Here is a 25,749-nt window from a genome sequence, read left to right on the forward strand (position 1 = left end):
AGCTTTGAATTTTAGGATTGCGAACCAGAGCTCGGGCAATTGCTATTCTTTGTTTCTGGCCCCCGCTCAGCTGTGCCCCTCTGTCTCCAACCACGGTTTCAAACTTCTACAAGACAACCACACACATTTATGTTGGAATAATACTCAGTGGCACAGTCCTTCCACCAAAGAAAGGCAGCGTAAAGAAAAGGCACATCAGGGTCAGCAGCCCCAGCAGCATCTTCTCCTTCCTCTAAAACACCTGCTTGGATATACCTGCCAAATCATTTGTGTCCCTGGAATTCTAACGGTTCTTCAAATGCCCACCAAGTCATGACCTAAAGATTTAAAACTGGCATTCTTCCAAAAAGTTACAAGGAAGCTCGGCATATTCACAGCTCCAGGCATAGCATCCTCTGTTTACCAGAATCCCTTCTAAGGAACTATTTGGCACAAGAAGTATTTCAGCGGGACAGCTGGTTTGCTTACGTCGGGTAGCTTCATGATGAAGTCAAAAGCATTGGCTTCCTTGGTAGCTTTCTCAATCTCTTCCATGGTGACATCCTCACGGCCATAGCGAATGTTTTCTGCAATGGTAGTAGCAAATAGCACGGGCTCCTGATTCACCACACCAATGATCTCCCGCAGATATCTTACGTTTATGGTCTTAATATCCTGCCCGTCAATGGTAACCTAAACAAAAAGCAGCAGACCAAAATTTACTTCAGTGTTTTGGTCAAGGAACCTCTCTCCCCAGGCTGGCACATGCCTTCTTAGGGGAGACCGTACCATGTCATTGGAACAAGGCCGGCCAGGCCAGAACTAGACTTGCAACGACACAGAGCCGTCCTCTCACTTGAGGTACCTTACCGTGCCTTCCTTGGGATCGTAAAATCTCTGGATGAGCTGAACAGTTGTACTTTTCCCACAGCCACTGCCACCAACCAGGGCCACTGTCTGGCCACAACTAACCTTGAGATTCAAGCCCTTCAGTACCTGTGCATGTAAGAAATGTGACCCAAAACATAACAGTATATAAAAACATCAGTGTAAATTTGAAGAAACTCTAAAGGCTACAGTAAATTTTTGCAAGGACCTCTAGATAAGAAAGAGGAAGAACTATATGTGAAACTGTGGAAGATGTGCAGTTTTGCTGCACTATGAAGACATCCTTCCTTCTGCTCATCCTTTCAAAATGTGGCATTTTATACCTAAATGAAGGTCTGCTTTCCATGCAAATGTACTGCTTAGTCTCAGAGAGGTGGTGAAGATGCCACATAGCAATTACTGCAGCCGTAGAGGAAAAGAACTTTTCTTTCCCTCTTACACCTCTGTTGGCCTATGGAGCTTTTCTTTGTAGCTTTCTCTAAAACTTTAAGATGCAGAAAGACGTTTGCAAACCTCTGTGTAATGAGATGAAAGGGAACCTTGCCCTGGATATTTCTTTTTCAGGTATCAAGGAGAAAGAGTTCAGAGTTTCATTTTCACATATTTATATGAAACCTCATATTATGTCATTACAAGTAACCCAGTAGGAAGCCACCATGAGGAGGTTCTTAGTTAAAAGAAGTAGGAGAGCTGATATCCCATTAAACTTTTCTCAGGACTATTCTTATTTCAGAACCATAGGGTAAAGAAAGCATTCTTTTCTTTCAGTAATACTAAAACCTCTAAAAATTGCCATTTTTATCAAGAATATTTTTAATTGTGAGATTCAGATGTTGTCAAAATGACCAAGTATGAACTGAGATAACCTAGTTGAAACCCTTAAGCTACTTTACAACACAATTGTAAGTCTTTGTTTCACAAGTTTTCACATGGTAATATACTTATTACAGTGTTAGACATTTACATGGAAGCTAGTCCTGGGAAGAGGATAAAAGCTAAGAGCCTGATCCAAAACCTGAAGCTGCAAATGGAAACATTTCCCTGATTTCAGTCAACTTTGGGCCAAATACTTTGTTGCCTACTGAAGTGAGAAGATTAAAGTCTCCTCACAATATTTTCTTACACATAAACATGTAAGATAAAAGGTGCTAAATAGAACAGGCCTGCCTGAGGGCATTCTTTAGGTTTTATGTCCATGTTACCACAAGCTAATGTTGGAAAAGCAGCTTAGATATTTCAAACTCTGCTAAAACGTAGCTGTGACAACAGCAAGCCTGGCATAGCCATCACACACAAGCACCTGCTCAGTTTCCTGGGCAGATTTTGCAGCCCTTGCTGGAGAAGTGTTCCTGCAGTTATCACATGGGACAAATCAACCCGGACAGGCTGGAGAGTTGGGCAGAGAGGAATCTAATGAAGTTCAATAAAGGCAATTATAAGGTCCTGCATCTAGGGAGGAGCAACCCCATGCACCAGTACAGGCCAGGGGTTGGCCTGCTGGAAAGCAGCTCTGTGGAGAAGGACCTGGGGATTTTGGTGGACAGCAAGGTGCCCATGAGCCAGCAGGGTGCCCTTGGGGCCAAGAAGTCCAGTGGGATCCTGGGGTGCATTGGGAGGAGTGTGGCCACCAGGTTGAGGGAGGTGATCCTGCCCCTGTGCTCTGCCCTGGTGAGGCAGCACCTGGAGTGCTGGGGCCAGTGCTGGGCTGCCCAGTTTGAGACAGGGAACTGCTGGAGAGAGTCCAGCAGAGGGCTGCAAAGACAATGAGGGGACTGGAGCATTTCCCTTATGAAGAAAGGCTGAGAGAGCTGGGCCTGCTTAGCCTGGAGAAGAGAAGACTGAAAAGAGATCTTGTCGATGTCTACAAATATCTTACAGGCAAGTGCCAGGAGGATGGAGCCAGGCTCTTTTCAGTAGTGCACAGCACCAGGAAGAACTGGCTGAAAGATACCACCTCCTAACATATAGACTCCATCTGAGTAGCTTGTAGTAGGCGTCTGGGATTGAGGATAAACTTTCTGAAGGAAGAAAGTGTAAAATCTGTGACAGACTCTAAGAATTCTAAAATCAGCTCTGACGTACAGAAAGATTAATGGAAGTACAGCAAAGTCAACAGAGTAGAAGAATCAATAACAGGAGAAAGGAAATACTGGTGTTGGATCAGAAAGAAAGTAACAAGGATGGAGTAATTGCATGAGTGTTGCAGTATATTGTAAAGAAAGGAGAGAGAGTGATATGGAGAAAATGAGATCAATTTATATCCAAATCTCTTTTGGGAATGACTGTAAGAGAGATTACTGGGATAGTGTTTGTCTCTGACAGTCTAGATTAGATTTGGACATGGACGGAGAGAGCAATTCAGTCGGAAATGTGTGACTGTAAGAGACACTAACATCATAAATAGAGACTAAAAAAAATCAAATGGCAGCAATAGTTGCATAGCTCGTGTCCTCTGGGAAGTGATAGCTGAGAAGTTTAAGTAATCACTGAACAAATAAAAGGGCATTTTTTTTTTTTTTAATTAGTTTAAGGCTATTAAGTTAAAGCTGGTTACAGATAAAAATCAAGGATAAAATGACTGCAGGTTGAATGAGTTCATGTAATTACATGAACATACACAAAAAAAAGTCTGCAAAAATGGTTTTCCATTTTGTGGATCTTAGAAATTAAAAAGCATCGAGATGATAGTTGCACCAACAATAGCTTTGAAACTGCAGTTCAGCCTCAATTTTCAGTAGAAAAAACCCACAAAAGTGCATGGTGCCAAAAGTCAAGTGACCAGTGTGAATTAGAGTATTTTAATTACCACATCTGACCTGAAATGAAAAATGGTAAGGAGGGCACCTGCCTTTTATAGTGATCACGAACTCTTTATTCTAAACTGGCAAACATAACAGTGGTCCAGCACAAAGACTTTTAGTGATTATTTTCAAATTGTGGATAGAGCCGCAGGACTGAAGGGTTACAACAGAAACAGTAACCTGAGAAATTGTAAGCTTTTATCTTGTCAAAAACAGCACACAAAGCTTGCAAACTAATTCTGAAGAAAATAATAAAATTAAAAAAAAGAAAATAAAACAAAATCATAAGAAAATACATTAAATGAAATGTGTCATGAGTTACGAAAGCGAAGGATTAACCCAATTACTTTTCTTTAATACTGTTTTTTCCGGAGAGGCTAGACACAGTAGAACTAACCCACTGGGACTTCATTAATGCCATCTAATGCCAATTTATCCTAAAGCCATAGGATAAATTACTAATTTAGTTAATAGCTGTGAAGTAGTAAAAGAACAGTAAAGTAAGAAACTCTTTGAAGAAAAATAGCAGTGTTCAGCAGGGAGATGTAGTAACTAAGGGAGCTGGCAACCTGAATAGTTCAGTCAGTCTTGTGATTTATTATTTTTACTTGTATTAGTGACTTGGGCATGCAAACAATACTTAAGATAGTGAAATTTCCTGATGGTACAAAACTGAGAGAAACATTACAGAGGACCAGTGAGAGGACCAGGACAAAAGAATATCAAAACACCTTACAGAATTAGATACGCTGTGTTGGAGGGTAGTAATAAGAGAAGTAGATGAACCATAATTATGTGAAACAAAAGATGACAAAAATAAAGAAAAAAGATGACTAATGAAATGGCAAACGTCTAACATATGAGAAAACAAAAATAACCTAATTTGGTTGGCCTAGCAAAATACTACCTAAAAGAGTCTATGTTTATTTCTATAAACAGCACAGGAAAGTAAATCTGTGGGAGAGAATTACTAAATAAAAGGTTCAGTGCTGCTACAGGAACAAATTAATATATAGGAACTGTGCACATACCTTTTGGAAAGGGACACCCAATCTTCACTCAAGCAGTAGAATATCCTCCCTGCAGCACCAGAGTCAAAAAGCTTACCTGGTTTTAGGATGGAGCTTTTCCACTTATTAGCAGGAGGGCTAGATGACACATTTGTTTGCTATAATAGCAGGACCTGGTCCCAGTAACATGGAACGTCCTTCCTTCCCATTTCTGAGTCACAAGGAAAAACCTACATCACGCTCGGTGCACTCATAGCAGCAAGTGGCTGGCAAATAGTGCTATAAAGGTGAGTGGGAAAAAGAGGTGATGAGAGGCAGGGAGGTGGTTAACAGCAGTGGGTAACTAAAGAAAGATGCTGGGGTGAACTGGGAAGCCAGGTGTAGATACCTGAAGGGCTTATTTTAGCCACCTGAGGCAGGGAGCAGTGGCAGGCAGAGCATAAAGAGGGAAGCAGGTCACAGGATGGTATGTGTCTTCTGTAGATGACACAATTACTATTGAACTTTGAGTTTGAAAAAATTTTGCCAGTTTTTGTGGTCATGCTAGTTATCTTTAGGTAAAAGAGAAAAAAAGATGGCAAGAATGATGTTCCATAGTATAATACAAATAAATACATGTGCATGACCGTGGTTTGTGACCTTAGTGTTATACTTGCCTTTTCTTGCTATGTGCCTGTCTTTTTGACTTACAGCTCTCACTGGGTTTATGAGGCCTGTAAGATCAGATTCTCTTCGGGAAAGGGACTGTTTCTGCATGTCTCGTGATGTTTTTTGAAACTAATAAAAAAGGAGATAAAAGAAAAAAATCAGTAGAGATGAAAAAATGCAAAAAATCTTTAGCCACTATTATAAAAATAGCCAACATATGGAAACTCTATTTTCACCTTTCAATTTCTTTTTTCTGTTCTCCAAATGCTGCTATGGTTCATATTGCTGCCACAACTTCCTCTGCAGTAGCTCCTGCTGTTCCATATGCAGTTAGCTCTTCATAGTGAATGCAGAAATTATTTGTATAGATGCAAAATATCTTAACTCTCCCATTCAAACAAAACCAGAATGATCTCAAGCGTTGTTCTGTTGTCTACAAATTCTTAATTTATTGTACTGAATTTAATTTATAAAGATTTATAGAACCCCATATTTAACTTACAAGGCAGAAATTTGATGAAGGGCATCATGGCAATGCTTGCATTGCATAAAATATATCAACTAGAAAAAATGCATGTTATCTGCTGCCAAAAAATGAGGTTGGATTTTCAGTTCTTCTATACTTTCATCACTGTGGAAAGTCAGAGGAGCTAAGATCCCTTACACTTAGAAATACTTGCACTACTGGTGTCTCGGGGGAGACAGTGTAACCATCGGGCAGTTCTGGTTTGTGTCAGGAGAATCAATTGCCCAACAAGCACAGGAACATTCATGCTCTGTGACACACGGTAAGTGGCAGATGAAGCTATAGCTGAGTATTTATGTGCTATGAAGTATTAGGGACTGCACATTTTAAATAGGATTGGGATTTTCTTCTTAGCTTAAAGGTTGGCTGGCCAGTATCACTGAAATTCAGTATCCGTTTGCTAGTTGACACTGATGCCCTTTTGCAAGTCCGAGCCAAAAGCAGTTACAATTCTATAGGTGAAGCACAGCGTTTTCAGTAAGTTACTGGGAGCTGAGCAAAGGGACAACTGGGAGCAGAGTTCACGGTGTGCTGGCTGCCCAGCTGTGTCTGCCCATGTCCTTGTGCTGTTCCCAGGGGTAATGCCCTCCTTGTCTTGGGGTCAGGGCCCACAGACGGGCCTTATCACAGGGAACCTGATTCACTGCAGGTTCATGCCAGGACTTACTGTCAGTTACCTGTGATGACCACAGCCGTGCCATTTTACTTCATTTCTGTATGTATTGATTTTTCTGACAGTACTTGGTTATTTTGGTGGTGTAGTTGTCATGAAGCCCAGTGGAGAAGACAAAGGTATTGCTTATTTACCCTTTCATTCGAGGGTGTGTTATACTTACATAAACTTTGCAGCAGTATAGCTGAGCCCACGGTGGAGGCATACACTTCTTCAGCTGCACTGGTGTCATCATACACCTATTCACACCTTCCTGCATGTGGGCAATGTCTGAATTCACGAAGAGCCAGACTGCGTTTGAAGTCTTACAGATACCAGATGGGATTATAGAAGCTTGCCAGTTTATTGAAAACTCACACTTTTTGCCTACCTTTTCCCACAGAGCTGATGAAAATCCCAGAACAGGACTAAGGGCCAGGATTACAAGTGGTAATTTCCAGCCTTTTGTAAAACCAACTATAACTCCAGTGAAAAAGGTAGCCACTGCCTGAAAGAACTTTACCATTTTCCCCCCGTTCCTTCATTAATCTTGGAGATGATACTGAAAAAAACAAATTATATCCAAACAAATATGAAAGTGTGGAAAAGATACTCTTTGGACGCAATACAGTTGTCAGTGCTCCATCACGTTTCTAACACCTACAGTTCAACACAGCTACAAGTCTGCAGCCACAGAGGGCAAGAAGCACCATTCTCCAGTATCTGTGTTCCTCAGGCTTCATTTAAATGATCTGTACACATGTCAGGATCCCCATCCCTATAAATAATAGCATGGCTTGCAGAGGAGTTTAATAATGTACAATAACATTGCTCTGAGGGAAGTATTGCAAATTTTCAAGAATTAAAAAGTTATACCCAGTTGGCAATTAACAGATATTTAATACTTACTCTACAAGTCTAGTATTAAGTTCACCTGCAACATTTACATCAAACCATCCAATCCCCTGTCTCATTACAGCATGAAAAAAATATTATTTGCTGGCCAGGAGCCAGCGTCCAAAATGAAACTTGAATGTAGGCAGCAAAAAGGATACCAGCTCCTCTTCCAGAATAATGATATGGATATATGAAAGGGAAAAAAATAATATTGGAAACTGAATTAATTCTATTCCAAACAGGGTAAGCTGCCATTTCTCTTTCTTCACTATAATGAATATTTCTGAAGTTCTTTCAGAACCAAATTTCAGTTGTTATCTTTTGTTAACTTATACAACTTCCACGAAGCAAAAAAAAAAAAAAATTAAAATTTTAAAAGTAATGTCTCAAAATCCATAAAGACATAGATTAAAAAGCAAGCTTAGAATTACATATTTACTCTTAAAAATAGTTCCCACAATGAAGGAAAATTCAGACAGGCATTTTAAAAATAGTTAAGTGATGATATAAAAATGAAAGTAAGAGGTTTCAGGATATACACTTTCATTTTATGAAGTAAAGATAGATACATTTAATTTTAATTGTTTGCATGCTATCATCATTTAACTGTTTTGTTTTGACATCTTTGAGAAATGTTAGTTTGGCTTTAAAAATTGTGTGCAGTCCTAAGGAAAAATAAATAAATTAATGTCTAGGTACTGTTCATGCAATTACAACAAAATAAAGCTCCACACAGAATACAGAAAAAGGAAGATCAATAAGGAAAGCTATTCTAAGTACATTTTTACAAATTATTAATGTAATTTGGTTCAAAATCCCTACTATTTATGGTTACTTTATAATACCATTAGAAACAATTAATTGGAAAATAAAAATAAAAAACCATTGTGATTTGTTTTGTTCAATGACAATTGTTAAGAAAGTTATAGCTCTGGTTTTGTCAGCTGTTTTGCATGACAAATATACTCAATAATTATGTTTAGATTTCAGTTCCGGAACTGAGCCACATATTTTTTGTATCAGTAATTCCTAATTCTTATCCTACACAGTAGGGTTTGTACAATAAGAGTAGAATTTGCCATCTGTGATTTCATACTCCCTTCATGGAGCAGACCATCCCAGCTTACAAAACAAATACCTTTCTCTGTAGGCTCAACAAAAAGACTAGGGATTTCTTTCCATTTCAGAAAGGGGCCACGAAAAAAGAGGAGCGAGGGCTTAAAGTTGAAAGAGAAGGAAAATCTGGAAAGGTCAAAGGATGACAAAAGAAGAGATAGGATATAGGTAGACAGCGAGAGAAAAAGTTGCAACTCCTCCAACCATAAACCTGAAAATTGCTCAGACGATGACAACACATGCCCCCGCAGCCTGTCTCTGAAAATAACTAGCGCTTAACACCTTAGAAGACTGTGAAAAAAACGTCAGACTAACATGAAACAGCTTGGCCGTGAGATGGACCAACTGTTGCATCTCAGTGTCTATTTCAATTTTACCCAGTCAGAAAATGTTAAAAATGCATAGTAAGTTCTTGGCCTAATTTATATTTTGTAGTTATGAGCTCTGCAGATTTGTTAGGCTTTATATAAAAATATTTCTTTTATCAGTTTTAAATTTGGTGTGTCTCAACTTTTTCCTAAAGCTACCTCAGATTCTGTTCAATGCGGGCTTTATTTAAACCTGAATAAATCCTAAGTCTGCTACTAGTTAAGCATGAAATTGAATTACTCTGTTAAATCTTAATACAGGTATCAATGAGACTGAAAACCTCCAAAAATCATGTAGTCCAGCCTTTTGTGGGAATATTTTGAAATCAACTGCTGTACTTATATTTGCCTTCAGATCCATAATTCTGCTATGATACAGCAATATTATAATCCTTTCCATTTCTGTAACACTTTGTTTCATCTTCAAAATGCATTTTAATCTGTTTGAGAAACGAAGTACTTGGGGGGGGGGGGGAGGAAATACCAGTAATGTTTAACTGAGAGAATGCAAAGCTGATAATCTGAAAATCTATATCCTGATGTGCTGTTTGAAACCAGCTTGTCTTCAGCTTTTAAGCAGGACTCCCAGAGGTGTCCTCTGCATAACCCTTGGTAATATGTAATTTCAAAGCATGCAGATTTCTGCAGTTTAATTAATACAAAATAAACAGTAAAATGTATTTTAAAGTAGAATGAAATTTCACTGGGTATTTTTGCTTGGGTTTTAATACTCACTAATGAACACTGATAATCTGCCTCAGACAAAATAAATATGCTGATTTACTAGGGGGTGATCTTATAGGGTTTTTTTCACCTTTTCTGGAAGGTTATTCAGCAGTCAGTAGGACTAGGTTGGTTAGGACCAAGCAGTGAGGTTGGACTTTGCTCAATTTAAATAAAACTCCAATGAGGAAAAACTTTCAAAATCTGGTGCACACCAGCCTTTTGCAGGCCCCTTGGAACCCGCTAGGTCTGCGAAGGCAGAAACAGAGTGCTCAGCAGTTTTGAAGAGCCTGATTTATCATTGTCACTCTTGGAAGCATTTGAGAAGTGTCCTCTTAACTCCTCTCCAAGGGAGTCTCTGTGTTCATATTTTAATCATTCCTCATAAGGTTCACAAGTAAGAAAAACATGATTTCCTGCAGCAGACCATCACACCACCAACGCACTATAAGCTGTTGAAGGGAAGGTGCTCTTGTTATCACTGTTTGATCACCCATGGTCAAACTGAATGGGATGGTCCCTTTTGGATGTTTTGTGCCCAGAACACAGACTTCGTTAGAAGAAAATGATACATTTTCCTTAATGACAAATGCTCATAAAGACTTTTTAGCCCTACTCTTATAATATGTTACAGATAATGCATGTGAGTTTTATAATAGGATTTAAACTACATTATATTTTATCTCATGAATTAGCTCACCTCCAAGTTTTATGGATGGCTGTGTTTATATCTGGAAAATCAGTCTTGTCTTTTCAGGGTTTGAAAGTGTTGATGGAAAAGAGATGGAAAACTTAAAAAAAAAATTAAACCAAAGGAAGTTTGAACAGTCAGAATAAGGTTTAATGACATGAAAGCTCTTAGGAACTTTGAGGAACTCAGTGTTTCCTTTTCATTATGAGTTCTCAGGATGGCCTGTGAGGGCCTTACAGCAATGCAGTTGCAGGACAAGGTGGCAGAGGGGAAGGGGAGAGCTGCTGCAGGGGGGCTCTTGTTAGGAGAGGCAGAAGATGAGAAAGAAACGACCATGGCAGTACCTGAGCATTCACTTTTCAGCTTCCTACGGCCATCCTGTAAACCACTATCTGTAATTCCTGACACAAACGTTTCCTCGTCCCAGGTGTTCACTGAGTAAAGGCATGGCTTGCTGTCATGTTGCCAAAATAATGTTCTGTTAGAAGTGATGGCTTTTTGGTAAAAGTGACGAAACTCCCCTCTCTTTGGGGAGACATAACCCAAGGCTGACTTCTTGGCTCAGGCTGTCAGCCCAAACTGGGGATGAAAGCAGAGGTCATAATGTGTTTCTATAACATTCCTTTTGTCATATTCCAGTAATTTTTGAGGTGCAGGATGCTTTTACATACTTTTTGGACAGAAGTTTAGAAACTGATTTTCAAGTATTACTTTTATAACTGTTTCCTTCTTAATACAGCAGTCTAGTTTTGAATATCTAAATGTAGACTCCACAACCTCTCTAGGCAACCTGTTCCAGTGTTTGACTACTGGAATAAACTGTTTCTTATGTTCAGATCAAATTTGACCTATTGCTTCTTGTTCTGTGACTGCATACAATTGAGAAGAGTAATGTGTATGGACATACATTGTTACCCACAACAAGAAGTTCATTGGTGTGCTGTTGAGAATTATTTTAAGTCAGCTGTTCTCTGGTGTGGACATCTTAGATATATATTTTATTATAATTTAAAGAATCATAATAAACCTGACAATCTGGAACATATTGGGAAGAAATGGCTACCAGATCATTTGATCCTTCTTCATGAAACTTAGAAACAAAAGTCCAAATCAGTTTTCAGATACCTATAGCTGAAGAACAATGTGGAATAGAAAATGGATTTTCTAGGTCAAATGTAATTAATAAGTTAAAGGTAAGGAATTTGCTGAGACCAAATAGTATAACTTACCTACTTCTATAAAGATAGAAAACATATAATTTGAGGAAAAATTTGTATCAATTTGTATCACAGTGTTAAAAGTATCTGTTTAATATGTGAATCCCCTAACATGGACTTCTTAAGATGACAGATTTAATGATTTACTCTATCTAACAGTAAATGAATAAAAAAAACTATATTCAGATGCCTGAGATATGTAATGTCAATCCATAGGCTGGATTTCAAGTAATTAACCAATTTGTCAGTTATTTGTCATCTCTGAAACTAAAGTCAGTAGGCAAAACCACTCTAAATTTTCCCCCCTGAACCACGTGTAGTATTTCTTACTGATATGTGGGTATTCTGAAGCTTCACATTTGCAATATACTTTGAGTGTTTAAAGACAAAAAATGTGGATGAAAACAATAGCTCAAAATTTTTGTTGACAATCTGAGACAGAAGTTTGAATACCCTATTTTGTAGATTTCTATATGTGTTCTTCCAAAATTATAGGGCATCTGAAATTAAATGTAGAACAATAGTGATAGTGAACATAATACCTTTTAAAGAAGTAATTCACTCAGGAAAATGGCACTGAAACTTTATATCTGGAATCAAATTACCCAGACTAAGTAAAAACCTCTTTGTTCTTATAATATTTAGAACTATTTTAATACATGGGAAGACTCTTCTTTAACCTTCTCTTTTATTTTAATGTATTTTGTGATGAATAAGGTTAAATGAGGAAGAAATAACATAGAGCACTGCATATACTGAGTTGAACAAGGTGTACATAAAGAAGAAAAGAAAAAGATATTTCAAAAAGAAAATGCAGATTAATTTAGCTATTGTCTGAATAAATTAGGCCATCATGTGGCAAATTAAAGACATGGTCACAGAAAGAAAAATAATTGAGTAGTACTGGTGATAATAAAGAAAATACACACCTTCCATCATGAACTCAAAGGAAACTGGTGTGAAAGTTCAGACACAGAAATTGCTCCTAGCTTTTCATTTTTTCAGGACTAGAGAAATTTTGAAGGACACTTTAGAAATTCTTTATCAATGAAAGATTCTTAGATGAAAATTACATATTTTTCTATCTTTAAAATCTCCTAGGTAATATGGAAGAATAGGAAGAATGAGAGTTAGAAGGAATAACCATGTCTTCAAATGAAAGATTTCAAATGTCTTCAAATGAAAGCAGAGAGTAACTAAGTTTCTGATGATTTATCAGGCTTCTCAGGAAATTAAATTATAAACAACTGCAAAACTAGATTGTTGTATGCTTCATTGAATGTGCCATTAACAAGCTGAACCTCGAAATGTTAGCATTCTGAACTGTAATTCTCAACTCTAGCATGCACGAAGAATAAGAGATACAACATGAGGTTGTTAATCTGGCCTGCTAGCAACGGCAACTCCAGAATGGGATGAACTGTGCCCTAGACTTCATTGGCCAGGTCTTTGTCAACTGTGCAGAAAATGAGCTTGCTCAGAAAGAAATGAGCTTAGGATAATGGAAAGCTAACCTTCAGTTAGACGTAGTCCTGCCCTAGACCTCTACAGCAACAGCGTTAGCATACTGATCTTAGTTAACGGAGTACAGCTAGAATGAAATGTACACAGAAATAAGCACACAAAGACAAAAGAAAATGTACTCACCTTACAGTAACAGGGATTGCTAAAGATAGTTGTCCTCATGTGTTCTGTTCTTTTCCCTCATCTACTTTTGATATCTCTACAGTCCATGGAATTCACAGCAAAGGATTTGAAGTGGCTGCTGGTCCTGTTTCTTACTTTCTGCTTTCAGTTTACTGCATTAAAATAACTAGAATAAAAGATACTGTCCTGTCTTAGAAATACAGAATGAATGTATCACTAAACTACATTGTTCTAGGTATATTGTCTAGAAGCAAGACTGGGTACTTGACAATAACAGTTAGTTAGTCTATAGATATAATTAGAATGTGGCTTTTTCTGCACAAGAATGGCTGGCTGACTGTTTTTACTGGTATTCATAGGCAGCGTGCCACGTTTCTCCTCTCCTTAGAGTTGTCCTCTTCTTTCAGTGACCAAGTCTACACAGTAGATTGGATTTTGAGGGAGAGGAATAAGAAGAAGAGTTATAAATGTATAAATAGACAATACGTCTTGAGGAAGAGATTAATTGTATGTCTGTTTGTACTATTAAGGATTACTCATTAACAAACATTTCAAGGAGATCTTTAGTGTCTTACAGAAATTAATACTACCAGGAAGATTGTTTTCATAGACAAGTATAACAGCAAGAAAGAGGCAATAGGTTCAAAGGATTTACTTGTAAGGAAGGAGAACTGCTTCCATTGAAGTTAGGTTGATGGGCAGTCAGTATCACAGTGGAAGATTGTTGAACATCTCCCAACACTTGGGATAGTTTGGGAAAAACTTTGAGGCAATGCCTGAAGAAGCAACTAGTGGAGATCCAGAACTGATTTACAGTCATTTGGAGATGGTACATGGTCTATGGCATTGGTGAGAAATATTCCTTCAGAATCTTTTGATGGGAAAGAGAATGCTGGAGTTTATTTGTGCTCTCACTCTATGACAGAAATTACAGAAGGGCTTAGTAGTGAGGTATTTATTACATAAGGAACAGCAAATTGCCCTTGTAGGGGTAAGTATGCTGGAGAATGCTGGGCAATAGGACACTGTAGTATTCACCACCCTGATAAGAATTGGCAGTAAGGAAGGATTTCTAGACCTAAAGACTGTTTTTCTTCTGAGAGCTCTTTTGATTAGTTATTTCAGCAGGAGGGCTAGCAGAGTGGTGAACTTAAGTCCTTCCTGCTTTTTCTCACAGACAGTGGCATATGCTTGGAAAGTGTTTAGAATTGCCAACGTGGTGCCGATGCTGACATCTTTCTAAAGACGTTCCGAAGGTAATGGGGTAAGAGGCACAAGAAATGTGTGAAAACTATTGCTAGATTACCTTCCGCCAGAAAGATAAATCCTGCTTGAAACTGCTGCAGGCTCTCAAAAGAAGAACATGACAGGAAAGAAGGCCTAGTACTTCAGAATGACAACACACATGTATTATCATGTGGTTAGGGTCCTTATGATCAAAGATAGGTGCTGACAATTACCACAAGGAGGTCTCAGAGCTCAGACAAGTATCTTAAGACATCAAGGTGAACCAAAATGTCTAAGACCCTAACTGAAAAGGCAGACCTAGGAAGTAAGGTGTCTTATGCCCTGTAGAATGACACAGAAGAATAATGGTCCTTAAAGCAGAATGGTCCTAGGTCAGTCCACCTTTCCTTTTGGTCAAGCATTTGTAGTGTAAAAATGTATGAATAGAACATGGTGAAGAATACATTTTTGGAGGTGTTCCTGTCAGTCCTTTGGCTTTATGACTAAAAATTACATGATGAGGCACATGGTGATAGCACAATAGTAGTAATATGGTTGTTGTGATCTTCTGAAAGGAAAGCAATTGTGAGCAGCTGCATAGTCATTTCAGCATTTATGGTGGATTTGGAAATAAAGATCCATTATCCTTAAAGGAAAGTGTTTACTCTCTTTATAGCCCTTTTCAACCAAAAGTGAGATGTTTAGCAATTATTATGTAAACTTCTGCGTTTCTCAAAAAAGAGGAAATACTTCTTTAGAAATGTGGAAGAAAAGGATAGGGAAAAATAGATTGTTTGGGAAAGTTTCTACATTTGACATGAATTTTTGAAATAGATTTTAAACTATATGGCCAAAATTTTCAAAACAGATTTTCAGATGTCTGTGGCAAAACATTTACAGTGCTTGCCTGATTTTCAGGAAGAGCTAAATTTATCTGGTAAAACAACCATCTTTGACATTATACAATTCGGAGAAACAATCCAGTCATTACTAGTCCAATCATTAGAAGTTCTATCATCAAAAATTAAAAAGCCTAGTTCTAAAAGACTAAAATTTAGAATTTAGTAAAAAAAAAAAAGAAAAAACCAAGCTAAATATGTTCTCACTTGACTCTTCAGACTATAATGTTAAAGAATATCTATTCCATTCTTCCAATTGCAAGTATAACTTGTTTATTTTATGGTGCAGACTAATAGCCTTATGTATGGACAAGAACCTTATTGTACCGAGTAATACATATATAGAAAACCAACAAATCTTCTAGTCAAATTGGTTTGCCATCTAAGGAACAAAAGAAAAAACCTAAGTGATTCAAAAGGAATACAATGAGACTGCATCAATCAACACTCTGGAAGGTGTTATTAGTACACTGATGGGCCTAACTGCCTGTCAGGCTGTGTGTGTGTGCAAATATTTACCTGTAGATAAGCGATCATATGTATAAATCTCAGGGAACCAGAAATCGCTGTGAAGGAAGTGTGAAAGACTGATTAATCAGGCCAGTTTTAAACTTAAAACCAAAACTTTACTGTATAGGTATCATTAACAATATACATTTCTAATAGTTCTTAATAATTATTAATCATTATTACTACATATTCAAATCAGTTAGTCCTTAACAATCATTCTAAATTAGTAACTAATATACAATATCGCAGAGCTGATACCATGTAATTAGTTACAGTCCTTGAGAGTCTTAGTCATCAGGGTGATCAGGTTCAAGAGCTCTTCAGTGAAGGAAAAAATGCTCTCCCTCCCGCTCCTCCAAGCCCAGATTCAAGATTTTCACCTTCTATAAAATATTGCAGTCTTTAGAGAGATCTTAGCCCTTGACCCCTAGGAGGTGGGGGGGCTTGCAGATACTACTTTCCCAGGCTACAGCGGTGACTTGCCTTGCCCATCAGTTGTGGGTTTTTTCTTATCTGCTGCTTCTTTTTCTGTGTCATACTTAAAACAGTCTTTTCCCAGCTCTTAAGGTTGCATCTCTTCAATGACCGGTAACTGACCATCAGCGAGATACTTACAGTTCAGGGATCTTTGTTTACTGCCTGCACCCATATTTTCAAGACCTTTGCTGTCATCCCAGGCTAAACCACCATGTCATAACGAGACATCTGGCCTCAAGCTCCAGCTGACCTGCAAGTTCTTGTAACAACCCTAATAGGCCAGGAGTGACTGTGCCTTACACAGTGAGGATAAAGCTTGAGGTTTTTTCTAGCAATAGCAAAACTATTTTTACTGTGCTTGAAAATGTTTAGAGGTTGTTTACCAGACACTCCTGCTTAGTGTGATTTTGATAGAATTCAAAGCAAGCTAATATTAATTATGTTTGCCTTAGCATGCTTCTACTTTTATAAGTGTCAATAGGCTTCTGCTTTGGCCGCACAGTAGAGTTGTTTGAATAATGAAAACTAGTAGTGAGAAAATGGTACTTGTTTACTTAGTATTTCTTGTTTTCATAGGACTTACGGAAGGAAGAAAGAAAACCAAAAGTATCAAGACTGACTATTGATATCAAAATAATTACAGGGAATAAAAAGCAGTATTGAAATAACTACAGTGACAATTCAGAGATAAATGCTGCCTTTAATTTACATGTTGCATGACCCACTCTGAATGTTGACCAGAGAATAGTAGATGCCTTTTTCAGCCAGGAGCTGCTGATGGGTCCCTTGCTCTATGACCTTGCCATTCTGGACTACAGCAATCTTGTCAGCATTTTGGATGGTAGAGAGGCGGTGAGCTATCACGATGCAGGTGCGACCTTCTCTGGCTTTATCCAGCGCTTCCTGGACAATCTGCACAATAAACAAACCAAAATGTGAACTATTCTGGCAGCTGTCGTGAGACAGCTCAATTGCCATCTGTGAAGTAAACTGTAATATGACAGTGAGGGAAAGGGGATATCTGTGGCTTTAGTTTCCTGTTTTAGAATTACCCTGTGTTGTCAGAGTCAAAACTGTGGCAGTGGATGATGTCATGATAGATAAGAGAATGAGATGGAACCAGGTTCATTACTGAGATGCGTGGCCATAAATTATAATAGAGGACATTCTGACTGGATATAAGAAATATTCACTGCAAAGATAATTAAGCACTGGAACAGGGACAAAAGAGAGCTTGTTGAATCTCCTTGGAGATTTTCAAGGACCCTACTTGGACACAGCACCAAGCAGCCTAATTTGAATTTATTATTGGCCCTCGTTTGAAGAGGAGGTTTGATTAAAGACCTTCAGAGGTCCCTTCCATGACTAATTATATATGGGAGTTCAATCAGTAATCTGAGGCCAACTATTATCAATCATACTAGTTCTCATGATTTCACAGGGGATCTCACGAATTATGTTTTTCTTAAAGCTAGCAACAGCAGAAAAATACTAATAAGAATCTCTGCTTTCTTTTCTTTATTTGTTGTGTTTATTATGCAGAATAAAATAAGAGATGAAATTTCTGTACCTAACTGGCAAATAATAAAGAAAACAAGGAATCCTGGAATTATTTAATGGCATTTTCCACTCAATCCTTATGGTTTTATGCCTAGAATTAATCAAAACTTAGTCCATAGGGTTTGAGCTTTTCAGATTATATTTGTTATAATATTTGCCTCATTGTTAGTAAGTATTTTTGTAGAATCTGTGTTGATTTTCTACAGGTAGATTGTACTTTTGTTATACCAAGATTGCAGATTTAAGATTAAAGTATTCTAGCAATTTTTTCACTGGGAGTTTGCATATTAGCCATGAACATATAGCAAGGACTGAAGATCAATGGGAGAAACAAGAAAAAATATGAAAGCAAGATTTGGCAGTTTCCCAGAAAAAAAAGTTTTCTGGCAGTATCCTCAACCTTTTCAGCTTCTGAAGTTTGTGCTTCCTGATTCAATTTTGATAGCACTTTTCTAATTGAAGCCTGAAGAATTTCAGGCAAAGGAATGCCTTTGTCGTTGCTACTTTGATCTGTCTACTGCCATACAGATTCAAAAAAAAATTTTTTTTTTTGGCAATGAGGAGTAAGACCTTTATATTTGTCTGTTATTAACGTTAATATGTAATGTGCTTAAAACACTGTATTTCCAGCTTTGGGCTTTAACCTATGGAAGTGAAAACTGTAAGCATAATAGAAACAAATACGGATTTAGGTTCCAGATTCCTGGCAATCCACAATCAAGTTACCTTTTCACTTTCTGTATCTAAGGCAGATGTAGCTTCATCCAGTAGCAGAATTTGAGGCTGACGTACAAGAGCTCGGGCAATAGCAATACGCTGTTTCTGACCACCAGAAAGCTGAGTTCCTTTGTCTCCTACACGGGTGTTGTATTTCTAGGAACAATATAATTAAGTTCAGATTATGAATGCAAAATTATTCTGAAGTATATTTAAGCATATCAACTCTGACACCAACCATCCATAAACTGCATATTTGATGCCAATAGCTCTCTAAAAACAGATGACCAGAATTGCTATCTCCCACAAATCTATAAATCTTTTACTAGGAGACTTCTTTGTAGCATCAGCCGTTTTGTAAATTCAAAGCAACAACCCCTCTAAGGTTGGAAGGCAACATTTTCAATCAGGAGACAGAACACCAAGCTCAGTGAAAGTTTATGACAATACTGGGGATCAAACTCTGACCTTTAATACTCCGACTTGGTATCTTAACCAATCAGTTGTTGTAACCCATATTTGTTCATCCTGAACTAAAAAATAGCCATGTATAAGATTGATCAGTTTCAGGCCAAATTATATACTATGTATCTATATATAGACACATACACTTATATGCTTTATCTATACTACAGTTTTGGACAGTTATGATTTTAATTTGGTCCACCTTAACTGATATAACTAGTCATGTAGGTCTGTAGGTCACTGTAGTATTTGAGGTATTATATATTTGGTTGCAAAAAGCATGGAAGTTTTATGAGCCATCATTATATAAACAAGATTTCTCTAAAAAGTTTTGGAAAAAGCAGAACTCTAAGTCATTAGAAATTAAGCACGACTTGCAAGAATCATGGACTTTGGCCTTTGTATTTTTTTTGAAAAATGCAAAAAGCAGCTTAACAGGCTGAAATTGAGCTGAATATTTAGAACATACAAAGCAGCTGTTGATCCTCTTGCTTCAGGAAGTTTTGGATACAAGTTGACATAGGTTATAAATTGATTTGTCAAACCTGCAGAACTAAATAATAAAACATGATTTCTATCTTAGGAAATCCCCAAGTCACAAATTATGCAAAGTTAGATGAGAAACCAGGGGAAATGTGATTAATTTTTAGTCTTTTTGAAGACTTATTTGTAAATATATATTGCTGGTCACTGCCTGGGACAAGATTTTGTGCATGACAGACCTTTTACCTGACTCAGGATGTTCATTCTTACATTGTTACGTGTTGGTCATATACACACACACACAGAGGGGGGGGTGTGTGTGTGAAAAACTTTCTTAGTAATTTTTGAACTGTAGGAATACTAGAAATTTAAATTCTGACTAGGTATAACTGGAAGAAATGTAAAAGAAACTTGTCAGTCTAGCAGAGTCCTTTACATATGCTTGAGATAAATAGGAACATAAAAAGAAATGTTCGATTCACTAAAAAAATCCCCATCCCATACTTCCAGGTCTCAGAATTGTGGATTTTCTTCCCAGGTATCTTAAATGTTCAGGTCTCCACCTGACAATAGAGTCTCCCAGAGTGAAAATAAGTATGGTAAATGCAATTAAGAAAGGACAAGATTTAAAAATCAGTTTCAGAGAATTTTGCATCTCAGGTAATTATTCTATCCCAGGGAATCATAAATGGACACAATTTTTCCCTGCCACAGTAGGTGACCTCCATTCTAAGTATGAGAGAGAAGGAATAACTTACATCTGGCAGAGAGTGAATGAAGGAATGAATATTGGCTTCTTTTGCTGCATTAACAATTTCCTCATGTGACACTTGCCGACTGTTATCTCCGTATGCAATATTTTCAGCTATAGTGCAGTCAAACAGGATCGGTTCTTGTGAGACAATACCAATCTGAGCTCTCAGCCACTGGATATTTAGTTGCTTTGCACTTTTGCCATCAAAAAGCTGAGAAACAAAACATTTTAAATTTCAGTCACGTAGCTATATGGGGATTTGAGACTTATGGCAAATTCATACACAGAAGTTGTGCAATTGCAGCTCTTTCCTTAGAGTTACCATACTGAAAGCTCATACAATCCTTTCCCCTCCTTCTCCGCTATGTTCCAAAATTCTCTAAGGGCTATTATATAAGAGGGAGGATAGTCCCTTCTGCTGCCTCAGTCCTTTTCTTTGCTTAAAGCTTTAATCAGGATTTTGAAGACGGTTGGAAGACAGGATATACTAAAGCAACTTCAAAGAACTTTGGGCAAATTTCTTTCATTTCTGTCTTCGGCAGTAAAGCTTTCCCCCATTTGCACATATATTCCCACAGAAGAAGCTGATTGGCAGTAGTATTCCATTAAAATAAAGAAAGAGTCAGGTTCACTCCTTCACACATCTCTAAGTCAAGCATCAAATCTTAAATTTAATTGTAATGTACTGCCTGACAATGGACAAATTTACTTCTGGATTCCTTAAGATGTCATTTGCAGCCAGTCTGCTTTATTGGTAACTCTGTCATACTTCTGCTAAATTTGACTACTGAGTTACTATAATTGTCTATTAGATAGATGTCAAGAGAAATATTTTTTTTCTGGATAGATCAGTTTCATAATTATGCAGTCATATCAACTTGGACACAAATGTACCAGGACATTAAAAGGGCTGTTACATCTCCACTAGAATCACCTAGTGCATTGCTCAGGCTATGTGTTGAGTGACATGATCAGCTGGGTAACTGAAGAACTACCCCTTTCAAAACATGGATACTGGATGTGGTTAATCTACCTTCAGTAGATTAATTTCCCTTCAGTAAACCATAAATAAACCACTGTCGGTTATTTATGGATACAAGGTCAAAAACATTGGTGATGAAGTTGCACTTGGTTAAACATACTTTTGGGGCACCTATGCTGCTTCTTTCAACACATCAGTTTGCTACACTGGACTTGTTCCAACCTCAGAAAAATCTTGCCCATTACACCCAAGCCTTATTTAAGTATTGCTTTATCATTTGTGCGTATCTCTGCAGAGACAAGTTCTGAACATTCTTGTTAATCTCACCTCATCCAACCCAAACCATGTCGGTTCTTTTTTAAGCAAAATCTCTGAGCACATTTTACAGCAAAGAGAAAATGGCAATTAACAATACAGTTATATGAAAAAAAAAATGTAAATTTGCTGAATAAGTAGTGTGGGAAACCCTAGATGTACTTAAACCAAAATTACCAAAAGTATTTACAATCTGTCACTTGGTGGGTGGGCATACTCTGAAAGATGTTTCTGACAAGTAAAAATAACGATAACAATTATTTTTGTCAATGTTCACTCTTTTAGGAAAAAAAATAGATGGAAAGTTCTATTACTACATTACACAGAAGTAGATACGTGTATTTAATAACTTTTAAAGTTTTCATAACAAAAACTTCTCAGCAAATTTGTTCTAAATTCAAAGCCATCATTAAAGCTGTGGATCGGGCATATTTTTACCACACAGATCTTCCTTCATTAATATATTACCATGTGGGATACAGGGACTTTCTGCATTATAATATTAATCCCTTTTAAATAAGGAACTCTGAGTCACTGCTTGTCTTTAACATGAAAAATATTTTTAAAATAAAATTAGAAATATGTTATACTCTAAAAGCACATCTTCACTTAACATGTTTACATGTTCTTACAAAAATACTTACCATTTCTCCATCAAGTGGATCGTAAAATCTCTCAAGCAGCTGAACAACAGTGCTCTTCCCACAGCCACTGCTACCAACAAGAGCCAGAGTTTGTCCCTTTTCTACTTTTAGATTCAAACCTTGGAGGATTTTGACCTCTGGTCTGTTTGGGTAGTTAAATGCCACATCTTTGATCGTTATGCTTCCCCCAAATGTTTCCTATAATTGAAATAGTATCACTGTTACATCTTTAAGACAATTTGAGAAAAGATTCAAATAGAGTTGCAGAAGTTTTGGGTTTTTTCCCCCCACTGAAATAAAATTTTGCATTTGCTGGAATACTGACTTTAACTCTGTGGTCCAAATCTTTTGAAGCTGTAAATTCAAAGTACAGCACTGAACTATTTTGAAGTTCAACTCCACACAAATTGTACCTTAACCAGATTTTCAAAACAAATAACCTTTAGTCCATGTGGGCAGAAGCTGGACTCACAATAGAGAACTTAGTCCATGTTGCATTTGGATAAGGTGTCAAGAATACTTTGAGATAAGGAAATAATCAGAAGGAAAACAAAAATCAGTTTGAAGGAAGTGGGAGGAATATTGTCCATAAATAATATTGCCTGTTACACATGGCTTACTTACAGGTTTCTCTCCTTCCTCGCTGTAACTATCTATTGAGGGTACTCTTTCAAACAGCAGAAACAAGTGGGCTGCTGATACCTTGGCTTTGGCATAGTCTGGAGCAAAAGAGCTGGTTTGTCCTAATGCCATTGCACCAAATACAACAGCTGAAAATACTCTGAAATCAGGAAGAAAAAAAAATTCAATAAAAGGCAATGAAGAAAATGACAATGCAAATGGGGCTGCAGTCAATTTTTTCCTTTATTCATTAGAAAAAGGGGGCTAAATTAAAAAGAATAATGTATTAACCAAGTATAATTATTTAAATACTCGTTTAGCCCCAGCAATTTGTTTTTACCCTCTTTTAACTATGCGAGATAAACAAGTCTCCATTCAAAATCCAATGCTTTCATTACTTATTACCTCTAATTTCTGTAATGATTAATACTGATTAACTATATTTAGTCTCAACTGGGGCTAGAAGGAAAGTGGTCAATGGATGGTGAAATTGTTACTCTAATCCTGTTCTGCTGTTGCTGTGGTTTCCTCTTTATGGTTCAATGACCTCTGGCAGTTAGTGATTAATTTTTAAGGCACCAACGAAAGTAAGAAATCAAGCCTGTAACATGACAATGAAGATTTAATTTGCTATCACAGCTCTGCTGGAAAAAGTTTGAAGGGTTCACAACACCAGAAAAAGGCTGAAAACTACACTATTATTTTTTTATGGTGAATGTAGATGTGCCTTTGCAGGCTATGAGACTTCTTAGCCTGTTTAAAGGCAAAGTAAAATAAATCCATTTATATTAATTTTTATCTTCTCTCAGAGTTATATAAACTAATCCATTTTATTCTGCATTTAAACAGCCTAGAATGGCTCACATAGATATGGAAGGGATTGCCTGACCTAACACTCGCTGAGCTACTGGAAGTTCACTCACCCAGCTGGCTGGAAATGTTCAGCAAGCAGATGGAATGCAGACACTTTTCAACATCTTACAGCGAAAATGAGCTGTGTTAACTGTCTGTAATCAGGTTGCCCACAAAAAATTGGTATGACTGGCCTTTCTTAGCTATTGAGGTCACTGATATCCATACTGGTAGAATCTCAATCTTTTCATACTTGTTTCCATAGGCCTGTATTGAGCTATTCACTCTTAAATTCTAAATTACATTTCTTCTTATTTTATATATGATCTAGAAGAATGGGACTTTGGTTATGATAGGGGCTCTTAGGTATTATGGCAAATGATTAGATAAACAGTGATTATAAACCCAAAATATAAAAGTAAGAAGCTAAGGATAAGCTAAAATTTCAAAGTGATTCCTTTTAATTGTTGTACCTGTCTAAATTAAAAATAAAATCCTCCACCTGACTATGAGTATGTACAGTACTCTACATACTGTTCTTACATTCATGGTTGATGCTTTCATTTCCTACATGAAATTGGTTCATTTAAGTGCACAAGCTTCTTATATGAATGTCATCTGAAATGATTTAGTTTTCCTTCCCTTATAGTGAACAGCATCTGCCTTATGGAATCCTGTTCTCCAATTATTTGACGTGTATTTTAGAGAAGATCTCAAATTTCTATTAATAAACCTGACATAGAATTAAAAAAGACACTGATGACCTATTCTTAAAAAGATTTTTACAATATGATTATGTTTCAATGAATAGGTACGACTATGTCTTTTGTAGAATATACAGAGAAACTCACAGCTACATGGATGATAAGACTGGTGAGAATAAACAAAGTGACGTAAGTAGGATACTGTTTCAACCTCTGGAAAACATAATTGTCCCAAATAAATACAGGAAAGGAAATCCAAAATCAGGTCTATCTGAACAGATCAGGCTCTGTAGTCACCATGATTATCGGCTTTGTAATATGCTTTCATTACATTTAAGTACAGAAGATTGCGAAGGAGATACTTACAAAAACACATCTTTATACTCCATTAATCCATTCACCACTAGATAGGCACCAAACCGGAAACAGCCAGCATAGGTAAAGAACATCATTGCTTGTGAAAGGGAAAAACACAATCCAAATATATGTGCCTTCTTCACAGAATTTCTGTAAAAAATAATGGATATTTTCACAAAAAATCATACATAAATCCTAGTATGCAAAAACCAATTAATTGGCTTCAGATGATACTGTTATGAATGGGAAGTGTATTCATGCTTAAACAATACAATCCCTTGTCTCCTATTAGACTGTGTCCAAGAGAAAGTTAGTTTTGATCCCAGAATTTTATTTACTTCCAAGAACAGCTTGTAATATGCTGGTGCATATAGTGCAAAAACAGCTGACACCATAGATGCTATCTATAATCATTGTCTTAGCGTCTCAGTTTTAAAACGCTTTAAAGTTCTGTCCATGATTACCACTTCGAAGATGTAAATAACATGTTGAAATTGTACTACTGCATCACATAAGAGTGGAAAAAAAGAGCAGAACTGTTAACTTACCTTCAGCCAAAGCCATATTTTTGTGACATTTTTTCTTTACTTGCAATTTTATGTAAACTGAATAACAAAGATATTAAAGTTCAATATTATATGCCTAAGAATCTTTATTTTCAATTTAATCAGTCAAAATTCCTTTCTCAAATAAGATGAAGCCTGCAAGTATGATGCAGAGATTAGATTTTGGATGATAAAACTATGCCTATAACTAAAAGCAAGGCAGAGAGAAAATTTTCTGTAACTATGAATGATACCATAAAAAAAGAAAGAAAACTGTTTAATTTTATTAACACTAAGTCACAACAGTATGGATCCTTCTAGAAAGAACCCAAACCAAAACATACAGAAGCCAGATTCACAAATATGGGTTTTTTTTTTTTATTAAGAGGCTGTTGTGACTTCTCTTTTACATAGCTGATTTGTGCATTAATTCAGTATAACAGAAGGCCTAAGCTCAATTTTTATGAAATAGCA

General features: G+C 37.0%; 2 protein-coding genes across 7 annotated transcripts in view; both read right to left on the bottom strand.

Moving 5' to 3' along the window:
• LOC308062159 (ATP-dependent translocase ABCB1-like) overlaps positions 1 to 6,757 on the bottom strand; it is a gene marked incomplete at its 5' end in the record, with an annotated part of 29,275 nt that extends 22,518 nt beyond the window's left edge. Inside the window, 5 exon segments of the mRNA XM_080383216.1 lie at positions 2 to 106; positions 469 to 672; positions 850 to 1,017; positions 5,369 to 5,455; positions 6,689 to 6,757. Of these exon segments, the coding sequence (XP_080239342.1) occupies positions 2 to 106; positions 469 to 672; positions 850 to 1,017; positions 5,369 to 5,455; positions 6,689 to 6,757 (633 nt within the window).
• Positions 6,758 to 9,353: 2,596 nt separating this feature from the next.
• ABCB1 (ATP binding cassette subfamily B member 1) overlaps positions 9,354 to 25,749 on the bottom strand; it is a 63,948-nt gene continuing 47,552 nt past the window's right edge. For all 6 annotated transcript variants that reach the window (XM_080386358.1, XM_080386357.1, XM_080386355.1 and 3 more), the window contains 6 exons: positions 24,740 to 24,880; positions 22,821 to 22,977; positions 22,197 to 22,394; positions 20,260 to 20,466; positions 18,563 to 18,709; positions 9,354 to 17,188 (listed from right to left, as the gene is read on the bottom strand). In XM_080386358.1, coding sequence (XP_080242484.1) covers positions 16,982 to 17,188; positions 18,563 to 18,709; positions 20,260 to 20,466; positions 22,197 to 22,394; positions 22,821 to 22,977; positions 24,740 to 24,880 — 1,057 coding nt within the window. In that variant the 3' untranslated portion in view covers positions 9,354 to 16,981. The remainder of the gene's footprint in view (positions 17,189 to 18,562; positions 18,710 to 20,259; positions 20,467 to 22,196; positions 22,395 to 22,820; positions 22,978 to 24,739; positions 24,881 to 25,749) is intronic.

The sequence above is a fragment of the Falco punctatus genome (genome assembly GCF_963210335.1).
Source record: "Falco punctatus genome assembly, chromosome: 4".
NCBI classification, from domain to species: domain Eukaryota; kingdom Metazoa; phylum Chordata; class Aves; order Falconiformes; family Falconidae; genus Falco; species Falco punctatus.